Source organism: Panthera pardus, unplaced genomic scaffold, assembly GCF_024362965.1.
Source record: "Panthera pardus isolate Hobbes unplaced genomic scaffold, ASM2436296v1 HiC_scaffold_12, whole genome shotgun sequence".
Taxonomy (NCBI): Eukaryota; Metazoa; Chordata; class Mammalia; order Carnivora; family Felidae; genus Panthera; species Panthera pardus.
Genome location: NW_026526677.1, coordinates 56,574,776 through 56,590,382, shown reverse-complemented (window position 1 = coordinate 56,590,382; position 15,607 = coordinate 56,574,776). Strand labels below are relative to the sequence as shown.

Below are 15,607 nucleotides of genomic sequence, written 5' to 3'. Positions count from 1 at the left end.
TGGATTAAATATTTAGCACAATAAATATAAACTAAAAAATACAAGTAGTACAAATCCCTTGAATGAGGGTTAATAACTAGACTGTTCCTGGCACATGACATTGGCTTATCAACCCTAACGTTATCTTTTTTTTTTAATTTTTTTTTTAACGTTTATTTATTTTTGAAACAGAGAGAGACAGAGCATGAGCAGGGGAGGGGCAGAGAGAGAGGGAGACACAGAATCCGAAGCAGGTTCCAGGCTCTGAGCTGTCAGCACAGAGCCCGGTGCGGGGCTCAAACTCAGAGACCACGAGATCATGACCTGAGCCAAAGTGGGACGCTTAACCGACTGAGCCACCCAGGCACCCCACATTATCTTTTTTTGAAAATGGTCTGAAATGCTTGTATTTTACTGTGTTCTTGGTTTTCATTCATCACATATGACCATCTCTTTATCTCTCTTTTGAATGGTTATATTTTGGTAACAGAGTTGAAAAATAATGACAGTGTTTCTTGTGTGAAAATCAGCTTATCTGTCCCTAATCACTTGCCCTTCTGAGCATATGCTCTGATAACTTTCTGAACATTGCCGTGTCCCTACGTTAATCTTAAAGTGAACTGAAATATCTTTAAAGTTATTTAATAACTTTATAAATTTGAAAAGACTATTTTAATACTATATCATATAAAAATTGGGAACTTAACATACAAAACTCAGTTGCATTTCTATACAATAATGAAGCAGCAGAAAGAGAAACCAAGGAATCAAACCCATTTACACTTCCACCAAAAACCATAAAATACCTAGGAATAAACCTAACTGAAGAGGTAAAAGATCTGTTTGCTAAAACCTCTAGAAAGCTAATGAAAGAAATTGAAGAAGACACAAAGAAATGGAAAAACATTCCATGCTCATGGATTAGAAGAACAAATATTGTTAAAATGTCAATACTACCCAAAGCGATCTACACATTCAGTGCAATCCCTATCAAAATAACACTAGCATTCTTCACAGAGCTAGAACAAACAATTCAAAATTTGTATGAAACCAGAATAGACCCCAAGTAGCCACAGTAATGTTGAAAAAGAAAGCCAGGGGCACCTGGGTGGCTCAGTTAGTTAAGCATCCAACTTTGGCTCAGGTCACGATCACACGATTTGTGGTTCAAGCCCTGTGTTGGGCTCTGTGCTGACAGCTCAGAGCCTGGAACCTGCTTTGTATTCTGTGTCCCTCTCTCTCTGCCCCTCCCCAGCTTGCACTCTGTCTCTCTCAAAGATAAATAAACATTAAAAAAAAACTTTTAATGATAAATAAGAAGTTGTGGTTTATATACACAATGGAATACTACGTGGCAATGAGAAAGAATGAAATATGGCCTTTTGTAGCAATGTGGATGGAACTGGAGAGTGTTATGCTAAGTGAAATAAGTCATACAGAAAAAGACAGATACCATATGTTTTCATTCATATGTGGATCCTGAGAAACTTAACAGAAGACCATAGGGGAGGGGAGGGAAAAAAAAGTTAGAGAGGGAGGGAGCCAAACCATAAGAGACTCTTAACAACTGAGAATAAACTGAGGGTTGATGGGGGGTGGGAGGGAGGGGAAAGTGGGTGATGGGCATTGAGGAGGGCACCTGTTGGGATGAGCACTGGGTGTTGTATGGAAACCAAATTGACAATAAATTTCATATTAAAAAAATAATAATAATTTAAAATTTTTAATATTGCTAGTCTCTGAAGGCCTTCTTAAACTCATTTGAAACAGTTTGGGTTTTGTTTTTCTAAAAACAAAATGAGGGGCGCCTGGGTGGCGCAGTCGGTTAAGCGTCCGACTTCAGCCAGGTCACAATCTCGCGGTCTGTGAGTTCGAGCCCCGCGTCAGGCTCTGGGCTGATGGCTCGGAACCTGGAGCCTGTTTCCGATTCTGTGTCTCCCTCTCTCTTTCTGCCCCTCCCCCGTTCATGCTCTGTCTCTCTCTGTCCCAAAAATAAATAAAAAACGTTGAAAAAAAAAATTTTTTTTTTAAATAAAAAATAAATAAATAAAAAATTTAAAAAAATGAAATCAGGGGCATCTGGGTGGCTCAGTCAGTTAAGCCTCAGACTCTTGGTTTTGACTCAGGTCATGATCTCACAGTTCGTAAGTCCAAGCCCCACATCAGGCTCTGTGCTGACAGTGCAGAGCCTGCTTGGGATTCTCTCTCTCTCCCTTTCTCTCTGCCCCTCCCCTTCTAGTGCTCTCTATCTCAAAATAAATAAATAGACTTAAAAAAAAAAAGGATGTCTTACCTATAAGTAAATACCTACCCAAAGTTTCATTCAAAGGAAAATTGTATTTTAGGAATGCCTTTTTCAATATTACTGCCTTTGTCTATTTTATCAATATTAGCATTAACTAAATAGAACAATTATTGGGACATAAGACATATTAGGTCATAAGATACCAAGGAATCTGAACTCAAAAAGATCTCAATATAAGCTCTAAATTTGCCACTTAATGGCTTTAGGAAAGACACATACCATTTCTAAACCTAGAATTCAATACCTATAAATTGAGAATCTCTATTAGGATTATTTTGAGAATTAATGAAATAATATATGTAAAGCAGTTAGCAGAGAGCTTAAATATTCAATAAATGGTACCCTTTTAAAAAATTAACCAAGGGGCGCCTGGGTGGCTCAGTCGGTTAAGTGTCCGACTTCGGCTCAGGTCATGATCTCACGGTCTGTGAGTTCGAGCCCCGCGTCAGGCTCTGTGCTGACAGCTCAGAGCCTGGAGACTGTTTCAGATTCTGTGTCTCCCTCTCTCTTTGCCCCTCCCCTGTTCACACTCTGTCTCCCTCTGTCTCAAAAATAAATAAACGTTAAAAAAAAAAAAATTAAAAAAAAAAAACATAACTTTGTGGTTTTCTAATTATAAAAAAGCATAAAATATGAAATTTTCACCTGAACTGTCACTATTCAAAGGTAACCACTGATAGGATTTTGTTAGTAGCCTTCTAAACATTTCTCTGCAGGAACATACTTATGTCGATGTGGACACAGAGCTCTATGTAAATAGACTTATACAGACATGAATTAAACTTTTTTTCTCATTATGTCATGGATATCTAATATTTGCAGTATCTACAGTTCCTGACCATCTCAGAAATTTGACATCCTGCACCTCCCATCAAAGTTTAAAAAAAAATTTTTTTATGTTTATTTTTGAGAGAGAGAGAGACAAAGTGTAGGCAGGGAAGGGGCAGAGAGAGAGAGGGACACACAGAATGTGAAACAGGCTCCAGGCTCTGAACTGTCAGCACAGAGCCCAGTGCAGGGCCTGAACCCACAAAATGTGAAATCATGACCTGAGCCAAAGTTGGATGTTTAATGGACTGAGCCACCAAGGTGCCCCAAATAGTTTTTATATTGCTCATCCCCAATGCCTCCTAAGAATTATGTCCTGTCATGAATTTAAAATTACAATTATGTTTTAAGAATGTTTTTTAAATCTTTAAAAATTTTTTTATTTTGAGAGAGAGAGAGAGAGCATGAGCACCAAGCAGGGAGGGGCAAAGAGGGAGAGAGAGAAAGAATCCCAAGCAGGCTCTGCACTGCCAGCACAGTCCAGCACCAGGCTGGATTTCACGAACCATGAGATTATGTATGACCTGAGCCAAAATCAAGAGTTGGATGCTTAACTGACTGAGCCACCCAGGTGCCCCAAATATTTTTTAAAATTTTATAGAGGCCGTTCTACTCTTGGGTTAGGCTAGGCTTTCAGATGATGCTAAGACATTTGGTGCTCAGAGCAGTAGCAGTAGGATAACAAATCCCTGAGTCTCTCTCTCTCTTTTTTTTTTTTTTTTTAACATTTATTTATCATTGAGAGGCAGAGCATGAGAGGGGGAGACACAGAATCTGAATCAGCGTCCAGGATCCAGCTGTCAGCACAGAGCCTGACGTGGGGCTTGAACTAACCAACTGAGAGATCATGACCTGAGCCGAAGTCAGACGCTTAACTTACTGAGCCACCCAGGTGCCCCTCTCTGAGTCTCTTGCCCAGAGAAACACAGTGTTACCACTGCTTACAGATAAGGCACGAGTCAGTCTGTTATATTAAACTTAATTGCAGCAGTAGTAAGAATCTGAGATTTCATCTCATCTTTAGATGTCTTGATTTTCAGGTGAGAAAGCTAAGGCCTAGAGAGGAGGTGAAATATGCTAGTCAGGATGACACAGCCAGGTCCCTTTGGGGAATAAACATACAATGTAAATGTATTTGAAGAATAAATGTACTTCAGATTTCAATGGCTACTTTTTAAGGAACAAATAAATTTCATAAAATAAAAGTTATAAAAATCCCTTAATTTGGAGATCCAAAAAAATTTCCTTCCTCAGTTTTCTATTTTGAATGAATTTTATAGTGGGCATTTAAAGAAGAAAAAGGAAGCCTTTTATTGTACAAGGGAGAGAAGGATCTCAATCTTAAGTCCACTTTGAGAACCTACATTAAAATACATGACACTTAATAAATTAGTTCTCTTTCTTCTTCTGTTCTTCCGTATACAAAATAATCTTTCTTTTATCAGTTAGGAACTGATTCTAATGTATGTTTATGTCTGGTAATCTCTTTAAGCACCATTCCAATAATCTGGTGGCCTCACTTTAGAATAAAGGCATTAGGTTTTATTTGTTTAGCCAAATTTAACTGAGGGTTCAAGTCCTCAAATTGCCTAAAGACAAATGGGAAGCATACATGCCAGCAGTCACAGTATAATGTGATATTTGCCTGACAGTAGCCACTCAATAAATGTCTGACAAGTGAATAGGGGCACCTGGATCACTGAGTCGGTTAATCATCCAACTCTTGATTTCATCTCAGGTCATGATCTCTCAGTTGTGAGATTAAGCCCCATGTTGGCCTCGGTGCTTTCTGAGCATGGAGAGATTTTCTCTCTCCTTCTCCCTCTGTCCTTCTGTATGCACACGCATGCATGTTCTCTCTCAAAAAAATAAATAGGTAAATAAATGTCTAACAAATGAATAAATTAATATAATGGAAATATGTTAAAAAATGAAGGACCCCCTGAGTCTTTCTGCAAAGTCAGGGAAGGTTTCACAGAGAACATAGCACTTGAACTGAGATTTGAAGACTGATACAAAAAACAATAAGGAAGCTATATTATCTGGAGGGAACAGCATAGGCTTGTTTTTAGATTTACATTTATTTCCCAGGAAAAGACCTATTTGCTTTTGTAATTTTTTTTTTTTTACTAAAACTTATATGATTTCTAAAATCTAATGTTTCTGAAGATCTCAAGGATCACATTTACTGGACCTAACTTATCAAAAACCCAATCTGACAAATGACAAATGAAAAACTACCTACCCTATACTTAAAAATTGATAGGAAAGTCCTTTTACAGCATTTCTCTTCAGTTTATAATTTATTTGAATTATTTTTGTGCCACTTTTTCTGAGAATTGTGATATTGTTATTTATGTCTCTAAAAATAATCAAGTTCAACAAGTGAATTTTTTCAGAGCTAGACTACAGTATTGTTTGGCACATAATTTTTAAGTTCTCATATTCTGCTTCAGGAAGATAACAATGTTCTTGAAATATTTGTGTTTAATAGCTTATATATGTTATTCTTGTATGTTTCAACTACATTTTTAAGAGGTAAAGGAAAAATGTTAAAAGAATGAACTAAAGATTAAATTAGCTAACATTTCAAAAAGAAGCAGTCACTAGCAGTTTCTTTGGTAGAATCAACCACTGCTAACATCACCATCTGATCGACACCGGCTCCTGATATATATCAATCTCAGATGATAGCGGTGGCAATAGAACATTTCTCTGTGTATTGTTTAACACCCTGGGACGTGTTTGCCGTGTATGAAATTCCCATTTGCCTAGACCTGAGTTGTAGGTTGCTTCCATTTGTCTTTCCATGGCTTGATTGTAAAATTCATGAAAAAAAATTAATCTGAATTTGAACTATAAACTCATATCTCCCAATCAGTGGCATTTGTTGTCTGTCCTGACCATTGGGCACTCCTGTCTGAGTAATAGTAAACCCAAAGAGAAAGGGGGGAAAAACCCATCTTTGCTTCCCCAGCTCTTAAGCACAGGAAATAACTCCATTAAAAGGCACAAATTATATGTGGACAGGTAGGGCTATGGCCTTACCTGCAACCAGCACATTTAAACCTATTCCTAAAATGTTGCTCAGTAATGAAAATCCAATTTCTCCATCAACTGTCTCCTTTCTCATCTGATCTACTCCCTATAAGTTCATTCACTTTGAGATCTGCCTTGATCTTTCAACATATCTTCAGTCTTATTTCTGATTCACTTATTGGGCTAGCAAGAACCTAGAAATTATTTGGAGTTTTTTGTTAACAGTAATGAGATTTTGTTTTAAGTAATTTTCACGTGGGTCTTTAGCATTAACAATTACCATTTATAGGATACTTAATATGTATATATACTATAAGAGAATATTCATAATATGAACTCATTTATCTTAATAACCCTTATGAAATAGGCATTTTTACCAATATTCAGATGTAAGTAAGACTCAGATTAATAACATGCCCAAGATCATAAAGCTAACAAATAGCATAGAGAGGATTAAAACTAAGTCTGTCTGACTTAAAAACCTAAACCTGGGCTCTTGAAAATACACGTTTCTGGCATTCCACTTATACATTAGATTCCTCTGACTAATGTAGGCTGCCCTTGAAGTCTGCATCCAGGGATTAACATTTTAACCCTGATTTCTGAGGATGGATTAAAATTTAAATGCCTAGATCCTTTTACAAAGCAAAATATAATAATAAAGGTGATTCCCAGATTCCTAATGGCCCAAAGAATGAATCAGAATATAAAATGTATGGGAATGCAAGCTGGTGCAACCACTCTGGAAAATAGTATGGAGGTTCCTCAGAAAATTAAAAGTAGAACTGCCCTATGACCCAGAAATTGCACTACTAGGTATTTATCCAAGGCATACAGGTGTGCTGTTTTGAAGGGACATATGCATCCCCATGTTTATAGCAGCACTATCAACAATAGCCAAAGTATGGAAAGAGCCCAAATGTCCATTGATGGATGAATGGACAAAGAAGATGCGGTATATATATATATATATATATATATATATATATATATATATATATATATACACACACACACACACACAATGAGTATTACTTGGCAAACAAAAAGAATGAAATCTTGCCATTTACAACTACATGGTTGGAACTGGAGGGTATTATGCTAAGCAAAATTAGAGAAAGACAAATATATGACTTCACTCATATGAGGACTTTAAGAGACAAAACAGATAAACATAAGGGAAGGGAAACAAAAATAATATAAAAAGAGGGAGGGGGACAAAACATAAGAGACTCTGAAATATGGAGGACAAACAGAGGGTTACTGGAGGGGTTGTGGGAGGGGGGATGGACTAAATGGGTAAGGGGCATTAAGGAATCTACTCCTGAAATCATTGTTGCACTATATGCTAATTTGGATATAAATTTTAAAAAATTAAAAAAGTAAAAGAAAGAATATAAAATGTAATTGTGAAGTTGCTTAGATTTTGATTTTGATTCTTTTCCTCTGTTTCAATGCATTTATCATTGTATAATCTAGCTTTAACTGAAATGTCTGCATAGAGTAAAAGTTTTTCACCCTTGCCTACAATCCTCCCAACAGAAATACTGTTTTAATCCAGTTTAACAAATTCTGCTTTACCAATTTTGAGCTTTGTAGCCTTACAAAAGTCAGTTTTCTAAAATCTATCCACTGTAAATTTTGCTTCTATTAAAATCCTCTTTGGATAACTCATATTTAAGAAATTGTTTGCTTTCCCAATTTTACATTTTTTCATGGGTTCTTAAGAATTTAGGGGAAATTGAAATAGTTTATTGGTTAATAGTTCTGATTCTGGCATCAGACTTGTATAATCAAAGTCGCAACAATTAATATCTGGTAGACACCAGAAAGTTTACTTAACCTCTCTGAGCCTCAGTTTTCTTTTCTATCAGGTGGCTGTATGACCCATCTCATAAGGTTGTAAATATCACATGAAACACTTTTCAAAATACTTTGTACAGTAGAAGTTAAACTATTACTATTGTTAATTTAGCTTTTGAAGTGTGTTCTTTGTGAAACAGAGTAATAGTATTTTAGGGCTAGAAGAAACCCTTACTGATCATTTAATCTAGCACCCCTATATTTCCTATGACACTGAAGTCCAGAGGAAGGGCAAAAACTGGTTTGAGGGGTTTGGTGAATTGGTTATGGACCTAAAACTAAAGTAAACCCAGTATTTTCATGGACAGAAAGCTTCTGTTGCTGTTACTGTATTATTTTGTTCTTTGTGCTTCTACTCATTGATTCTTTTTTTTAATGCCATTGAAACTATTGGGTTGTTTCCATTTTAACTATGCAACTCTTTTAATGTCATAGTAGATTGGCATGAATACTTTTTTTTTTCTTCTTTGGTTAGCTAGCTTTTCTTCACACCCAGTATGAGAGATGCAGCTTTGATATTAAGCAGTAAAAGACAAACAAAACAAAACAGAAAAACCTGTGGTCATTTATGGTTTCATTCCGTCCTCTTAGTTTTCTGCTAATGTTCTGACGTGAGACATTGCTTCCCACAGTAGTGGAGCATGACTTGGTTAGAGTGCTGATTAAGTGAAGGCCCTCTGGTCCACTTACAAACAGTAGTGACTTCAGTATGGATAACAGTATTTGGTCTCTGTTCTCTCTTAACGTTGTAGAGCCGACAATTAGAATCAGAAACTGGAACCACAGAGGAGCACAGTCTAAACAAGGAGGCTCGAAAATGGGCTACACGTGTGGCACGTGAGCACAAAAACATTGTTCACCAACAACGGGTAAGTGCAGTAGAGAGTCTTAGGCTACATTTAGCTTAAGCCAAATGTCAAACCAATTTAATGAGTTGAGTTCTATTAATGTGAAAAATATCCTGTTTTTTTCTGTAATTTCTCACCATTCAGCTGTATGCTCTCAGTTATCTACTTAGCTTGGAAATTCCTTAAGCCTGGGGCACCTGGGTGCCTCAGTCAGTTAAGCATCAGATTCTTGTTTTCGGTACAGGTCATGATTTCACAGTTCCTGAGATCAAGCCCCCACATCAGGCTTGCACTGACAGTGCAGAGCCTGCTTGGGATTCTCACTCTCTCCCTCTCTCCCCCTTCCCTCTCTCACTTTGTCTCTCCCAAAATAAATAAATAGACATACATACATACATACATAAGTTATAATAAAAAAAATTCCTTAAGCCCTTCAAGCAGCAGCATAGTAATTTATTTTTTTGCCATAGAATTGCCTAAGAAAGCCTAGTGATAATGTTACCGTCTTTCAGGTAGTGCAAGAGATATGCCTGTGTTGAATTAAGCTTTTAATTCCCTAGACAAGTTTTTTGAAGTCTTAATTGTAGATTCCATGAAAATGTGTCTTCAAGGGGTGCCTAGCTGGCTCAGTCAATAAAGCATGTGACTCTTGATCTCAGGGTCGTGAGTTCGAGCCCCATGTTGGACATAGAGTTTACTTAATAAAAAATTTAAATTAAATTAAAAAATTAAAATTAAACACCAAAAAAAATGTATCTTCAAGACTAAACTCTAAGCACAAAGAAATTACTTTAGGTGTAGTAAATTTTTTTCTAATTTCCCTTTATTTATAATTTTTGTGTTTATCTTCATATCCAACATATTAAAAGAATTTTCCATATTTAATATCTGTATTTCCTAATCTCTCACCCATAACATTTGGACTTTTCCTTCTTTCCTCTCCCTGCACTCCATACAGACTGCACTTGCCCAAATCACCAATGATGTCTATGTTGCAAAATCCAAAATGGACACTTTTATTTCTTAAAACCTGTTGGCAGTTTCATCACAATTGACAGCTCTCTTTGTGTTGAAACACTCTCTTCTCTAGTTATCCCTGTCTTAACATTGTCCTGGTTTTCCTTCTGCCTCTGTGGCAATTCCTAAGTTCTTCTTTCTCCACCCCACATTTAAATATTTAAATTCCTTGGGTTTCTGTAGTAGGCTATCTTTTCTTATTCTTTAGTCCCTTAACTAGCAGTCTCAACCAGTGCCATGGTTTCACTTACCAACAAATCATAAATTAGTATCTTCAACATTGGGCCTTTCTTCTGTGTATTCATATATCCTCTCACATGCTTGGACATCCCCACAGGCATCCCACATTCAGTGTTCCACTCATCTAATGCTGTAAAACAAATGACCTAAAACTTAATGCCACAAAAAGAGCATATTTCACTTGTCTCTTAGCACTCTGGGGATTGGATGGACTTAGCTTGCCACTTCTCACTTGGGAGTCTCCCACGTGGTTGCAGTCAGATAGTGACCACTGCCAGAGTCACCTCACAGACTTGCCCACTGACATATCTGGTCTTGGAACAGGAAGACTTGAACAGCTGGGAGCTGGAACTGGTAGAGCTCCTCATGCATCTCAGTCTCTCCAGCACAGTGGCTTTAGATTAGCTGTATTTCTTACATGGTAGCACAGGGCCTCAAAGGTGGGAGTCCCAAGAGTGAGCCAGGTAGAAGCTATGTTATCTTTTCTGGCCGAGCCTCAGAAATAACATGATACTACTTGTGTCATATTTTTGTTAACTGAGGCAGTCACAAAGGCCTGTTGTCCAAGTTCAAGGAGAGAGAACATAAACTCCACTTCTTGGTAGGGAAACAGCAAGGTTCTGTAAGAACATGTGGAATGGGAAATATTGTAACTTTTTTTGAAAATAGCCACAGTCTACTTTCTGGGTATAACAGTTCACATCCCACTTGCATGCAAAATAAAATTCCCCTTTTTACCCAAATCCCCCAAAGCCTGGCATCAGACTCCAGTTTGAATTTTAGAATCTGGTCATCTAAATGAGATCCATAGACAGATAAGGCTTTTTGGGTACAATTCCTGTAACACAGTATATCTCTGTCAAAGAATTTGTGAACTAGAGAGACAAGTTATCTGTCTACCATACATCCAATAAATAGTGATTGATTACTGCAGCTTTGTATGTCAAAATGTAAAACACGTAAAGAGACTGTTGCATTAAAATGCCTTACTATATTTGAAAGTAAATGTTTAGATACTAAAAATAAATCTGCTTCCTCTCTCTGATGTCAAGGCATGTTGTGTCTTTCTGCTAGGAGATAGAGACAGGCAGATTTCAACAACTTTTCCATTTCTTTGTAGTATGACCTATGATAGGCTTTAATCTTGTAAGGTATAATTTAAGCAATAAAGTTAAGGGGTTCTGTTTTGGGCCATGATAAATTACCTGGGATCACACACTTACCCTCCTTCATAAACAACTATAAAACTAGTGTAAATATATGAAACAAATGTTTTCAGACACTGTACAACAGGTAATAACAGGAGTGTGAAACCTGAGAGAAAAAATAACATTGAACTTGGCCGTATGACTTCTCAAGCTTTCTGCCTAAAGGCCCTTTCTATATTGCAGTGTAGGGAGGGAGAACTTAAGCAGGCACCACAGACTCACTGAGTTGAGATGACAGAAATCAGAGTTCAAAGAGCTGATGTGGCATGAATTTCAGGGCAAAGTACCAGATAACATGGAGATGCAAAGAAAGAATTCCAAACATGTACGTAGGTCTCCCCTTCAATCTGTTGAATACTAAACCACATAAGCATATGGTGAAATTCTACAATACTGGTTAGAGAATGACAGTGGAGATAAAATGAACGATTCCCAGAGATCACATAGGGCTAGGGCACATTCAAGTTGTTCCTAGCCAAGGTTGAGGCTGCTCTTCGTTGACTATTCATGGATCATTTGAGGCATTCAAGAGACTACAGAAGGATCATACATTGGTTCCAGGGTAAATTAGTCCTAGAATAAGGCTATTTTAGAATTAACAGAGCTTTAAAACAAGCTTCAGAAAGATCAAGCTAATCCACAAGTAATCTATTTGCCTGCCAGAAAAAAAAAAAAGTCTCTTCAAAGGAAGGAAACAAAATCCAACATTTAACAACACAGTATTTACTATGTCAAGAGTAAAATTTGCAGGATACCTATGTGGCTCATTGATTACAGCTCAGGTCATGACCCCAGGGCCATGGGATCAAACCCTGCATCGGGCTTTGCACTGAACGTGGAGCCTGCTGGAGATTCTCTCTCTCTCTCTCTCTCTCTCTCTCTCTCTCTCTCTCCCCCTCCCTCCCTCCCTCCCTCCCCCCCCCCCACCTGCTCTCCCTCTCTAAAATAAAATGTAAAAAATTTAATTTAAACAAAAAATTTGAATTTGGGGCACCTGGGTGGCTCAGTCGGTTAAGTATCAGACTCTTGGTTTCAGCTCAGGTCATGATCTCACAGTTTGTGGGTTGAAGCGCTGCATTGGGCTCCTCACTGACAGTGTGGAGCCTGCCTGGGATTCTCTCTCTCCCTCCCTCTCTGCCCTTCCCCTGCTCGCTCTCTCTGTCTCTCACTCTCAAAATAAATAAACTTTAAAAAAAAAATTTTAAAGAATCAAATTTACTAGATATTAAAAGACGCAAGAGAGTATGATCCATGACCAAAAGAAAAATCAATTAAAGCAGATCGATAAATGCTAGAGATGATGGAATTAGCAAATAAGGACTTTAGAACAGTAAGTAAGTTCAAGAATTTAAAAGAAAACAAACATGAACATATTGAAGAAAGAAAAGGAAGATATACAAAAGAACCAAATGGGGGGGTGGGGGACACCTGTGGCTCAGTTGGTTAAGTGTCTGACGCTTGATTTCAGCTCAGGTCATGATCTCACAGTTTGTGAGTTTGAGCCCCGCATCAGGCTCTGCACTGACAGTGTGGAGCCTGCTTGGGATTCTCTGTCTCCCTGTCTCTCTGTTTCCTTCTCTCAAAAATAAATAAACATTAAAAAAAAGAACCAAATGGAACTTCTAAAGCTGAAACTACAATATTTGAAATGAAAAATTCAGTAGATCGGATGGCACCAAAAAAACGAGTTTAAAAGTATATATAGCAACAGAAACTATCTAATCTGAAGCACAGAGAGTGAAATAAAGACTTTATAAAAATTAAAAGAGCATCATTAATCTCTCTAGGATAATATGTGATCTATTATATTTTGGGAGTTAAAGATATATTTGGAGACACAGAAGAAAGAGTCAGAAAAAATATTTGAAAAATTATAGCTAAAACTGTCCAAGTTTAATAAAAAACTGTAAACCCATAAATGCAAGGAGCCCAACAAACCCCAGGAAGGTAAAACACAAAGATCACACCAAAGCATTTCATAATCAATTTGTTAAAAAGCAGTGATATTAAATGGTATAAAACTGGAAATATCCCCTTTAGGATCAGAAACAACACAAGGATGCCCCTTTTGCCACTTCTATTCGTTATAGAACTAGAAGTCCTAGCCACAGCCTTCACAGCCTTTTAGGGATCCAAATTGAGAAGAAAGAAGTAAAATGTTCTCTGTTCACAAATGAAATGATCTTATACTCACACACACCTATTAGAGCTAGTAAACAAATTCAGCAAAGTGCAAAATTACACAAAAATGAATTACGTTTTATACACTAACAAAATACAATCCAAAAAGGAAATTAAGAAAATAATTCCATTTACAATACCATCAAAAAGAATAAAATACTTAGGAATAAACCACAGAGGCAAATGACTTGTACACTTAAAACTGTAAGTCATTGATGAAAGTAGTTAAATAAGATATAAGTAAATGGAAAGACATCCTGTGTTTATGGAATGGAAGATAATGTTAAGATGACAGTACCACCCAAAATGATCTACAGATTCAGTGCAATCCCTATTAAAATTCCAACAGTATTTTTTTGCAGGAATAGAAAAACCCATCCTAAAATTCATATGGAATCTCAAGGAACCCCAGGTAGCCAAAACAGTCTTGAAAAAGAACAAGGTTGAAGGACTCCTACTCCCTGACCTTAAAACTTATTACAAAAGGGTGCCTGGGCGGCTCAGTCAGTTAAGCGTCTGACTCCTGGTTTTGGCTCAGGTCATGATCTCCTGGTTCATGAGTTCGAGCCCCACATCAAGCTCTGTGCTGCCAGTGTAGAACCTGCTTGGGATTCTCTCACTCCCTCTCTCTGCCCCTTCCCTGCTCGCTCTCTTGTTCTCTCAAAATAAATAAACATTAAAAAATTTACTACAAAGCTATTCAAAGTATTCAATATAAAGTAGTCAAAACATTGTAGTATTGGCATGACAGACATACAGACTAATGGAAAAGAAGTATCAATATTTTCATTTTATTTTTATTTTCCTAACATGGGGAACTCAAGTTTTTTGTTTTGTTTTTTTTAATTCCAGTATAGGTAACATACAATGTTATGTTAGTTTCAGGTGTACAATATAGTGATTCAACAGTTCCATACATTACTCAGTGCTCAGTATGGTAAGTGTACTCTTAATCCCCTAACCTATTTCACCCATCTTCCCAGCTACTTCCTTTCTGGTAACCACCAGTTCTCTATATTTAAGAGTCTGTTTTTTGGTTTATCTCTTTTTTTCTTTGTTCATTTGTAGAGGTCTCAATATTTTTAAAATAGCAGCTATCTCCAAATTAATCCATATATTCAGTGCAATCCAAGTCAAACATCCAGCAGGGATTTTTATAGAAATTGACAAAATGCTTCTAAAGCATACATGGAAAAGCGAATGATCTAGAATAGCCAAAGCAATTTTGAAAAATAAGAATAAGCCTTTCCAGAGCGGAAGATGGCGACGTAGGAGGACACTGGGCTCACTGCGTCCTACCGATCACTTAGATTCCACCTACACCTGCCTAAATAACCCAGAAAACCGCCAGAAGACTAGCAGAACGGAGTCTCTGGAGCCAAGCGCAGACGAGAGGCCCACGGAAGGGCGGAGAGGCGGTGCGCGCTGCACGGACTGGCGGGAGGAGGCCGGGGCAGAGGGGCGGCCCGCCGGCCAAGCAGAGCCCCCGAGTCTGGCTTGCAAAAGCAGAGGAGCCGGACAGAGTGTGTTCCGACAGCAAGTGGGACTTGACATCTGGAAGGTTATAAGCTAACAGCTCTGCTCGGAGAACAGGAGGGATGGAGGACAATGGGAGGGAGAGTTGTTGAGCCCCGGACCACAGAGCTCAGCTTGGAGGGGAACAAAGGCGCTCGCCAGCGCCATCTCCCTCGCCATCCCCCAGCCAAAATCCCAAAGGGAACCAGTTCCTGCCAGGGAACTTGCTTGCACCACGCAAACACCCAACGCTGTGCTTCTGTGGATCCATCCCTCCGGCGGCAGGTCTGACTCCCTCCCGGTGCCACAGGGCCCCACCCGAAGTGGATCACCAAAAGAAAAGCAAGCTGAGCCTGCCCCTCCTGCCTCTGTGCACCTTGCTGATCCACCCCAGCTAATACACCAGATCCCCAGCACCACAAGCCTGGCAGTGTGCAAGTAGCCCAGACGGGCCACGCCACCCCACAGTGAATCCTGCCCCTAGGAGAGGGGAAGAGAAGGTACACACCAGTCTGACTGTGGCCCCAGCGGTGGGCTGGGGCAGACATCAGGTCTGACTACGGCTCTGCCCACCAGTGCAAGTT

At 38.4% G+C, this 15,607-nt stretch overlaps 1 protein-coding gene across 7 annotated transcripts in view; it reads left to right on the top strand.

Moving 5' to 3' along the window:
• Positions 1 to 15,607, top strand: part of FCHSD2 (FCH and double SH3 domains 2) — a 300,305-nt gene that overhangs the window by 231,123 nt on the left and 53,575 nt on the right. For all 7 annotated transcript variants that reach the window (XM_019449723.2, XM_053900073.1, XM_019449722.2 and 4 more), the window contains one exon: positions 8,767 to 8,883. In XM_019449723.2, coding sequence (XP_019305268.1) covers positions 8,767 to 8,883 — 117 coding nt within the window. The remainder of the gene's footprint in view (positions 1 to 8,766; positions 8,884 to 15,607) is intronic.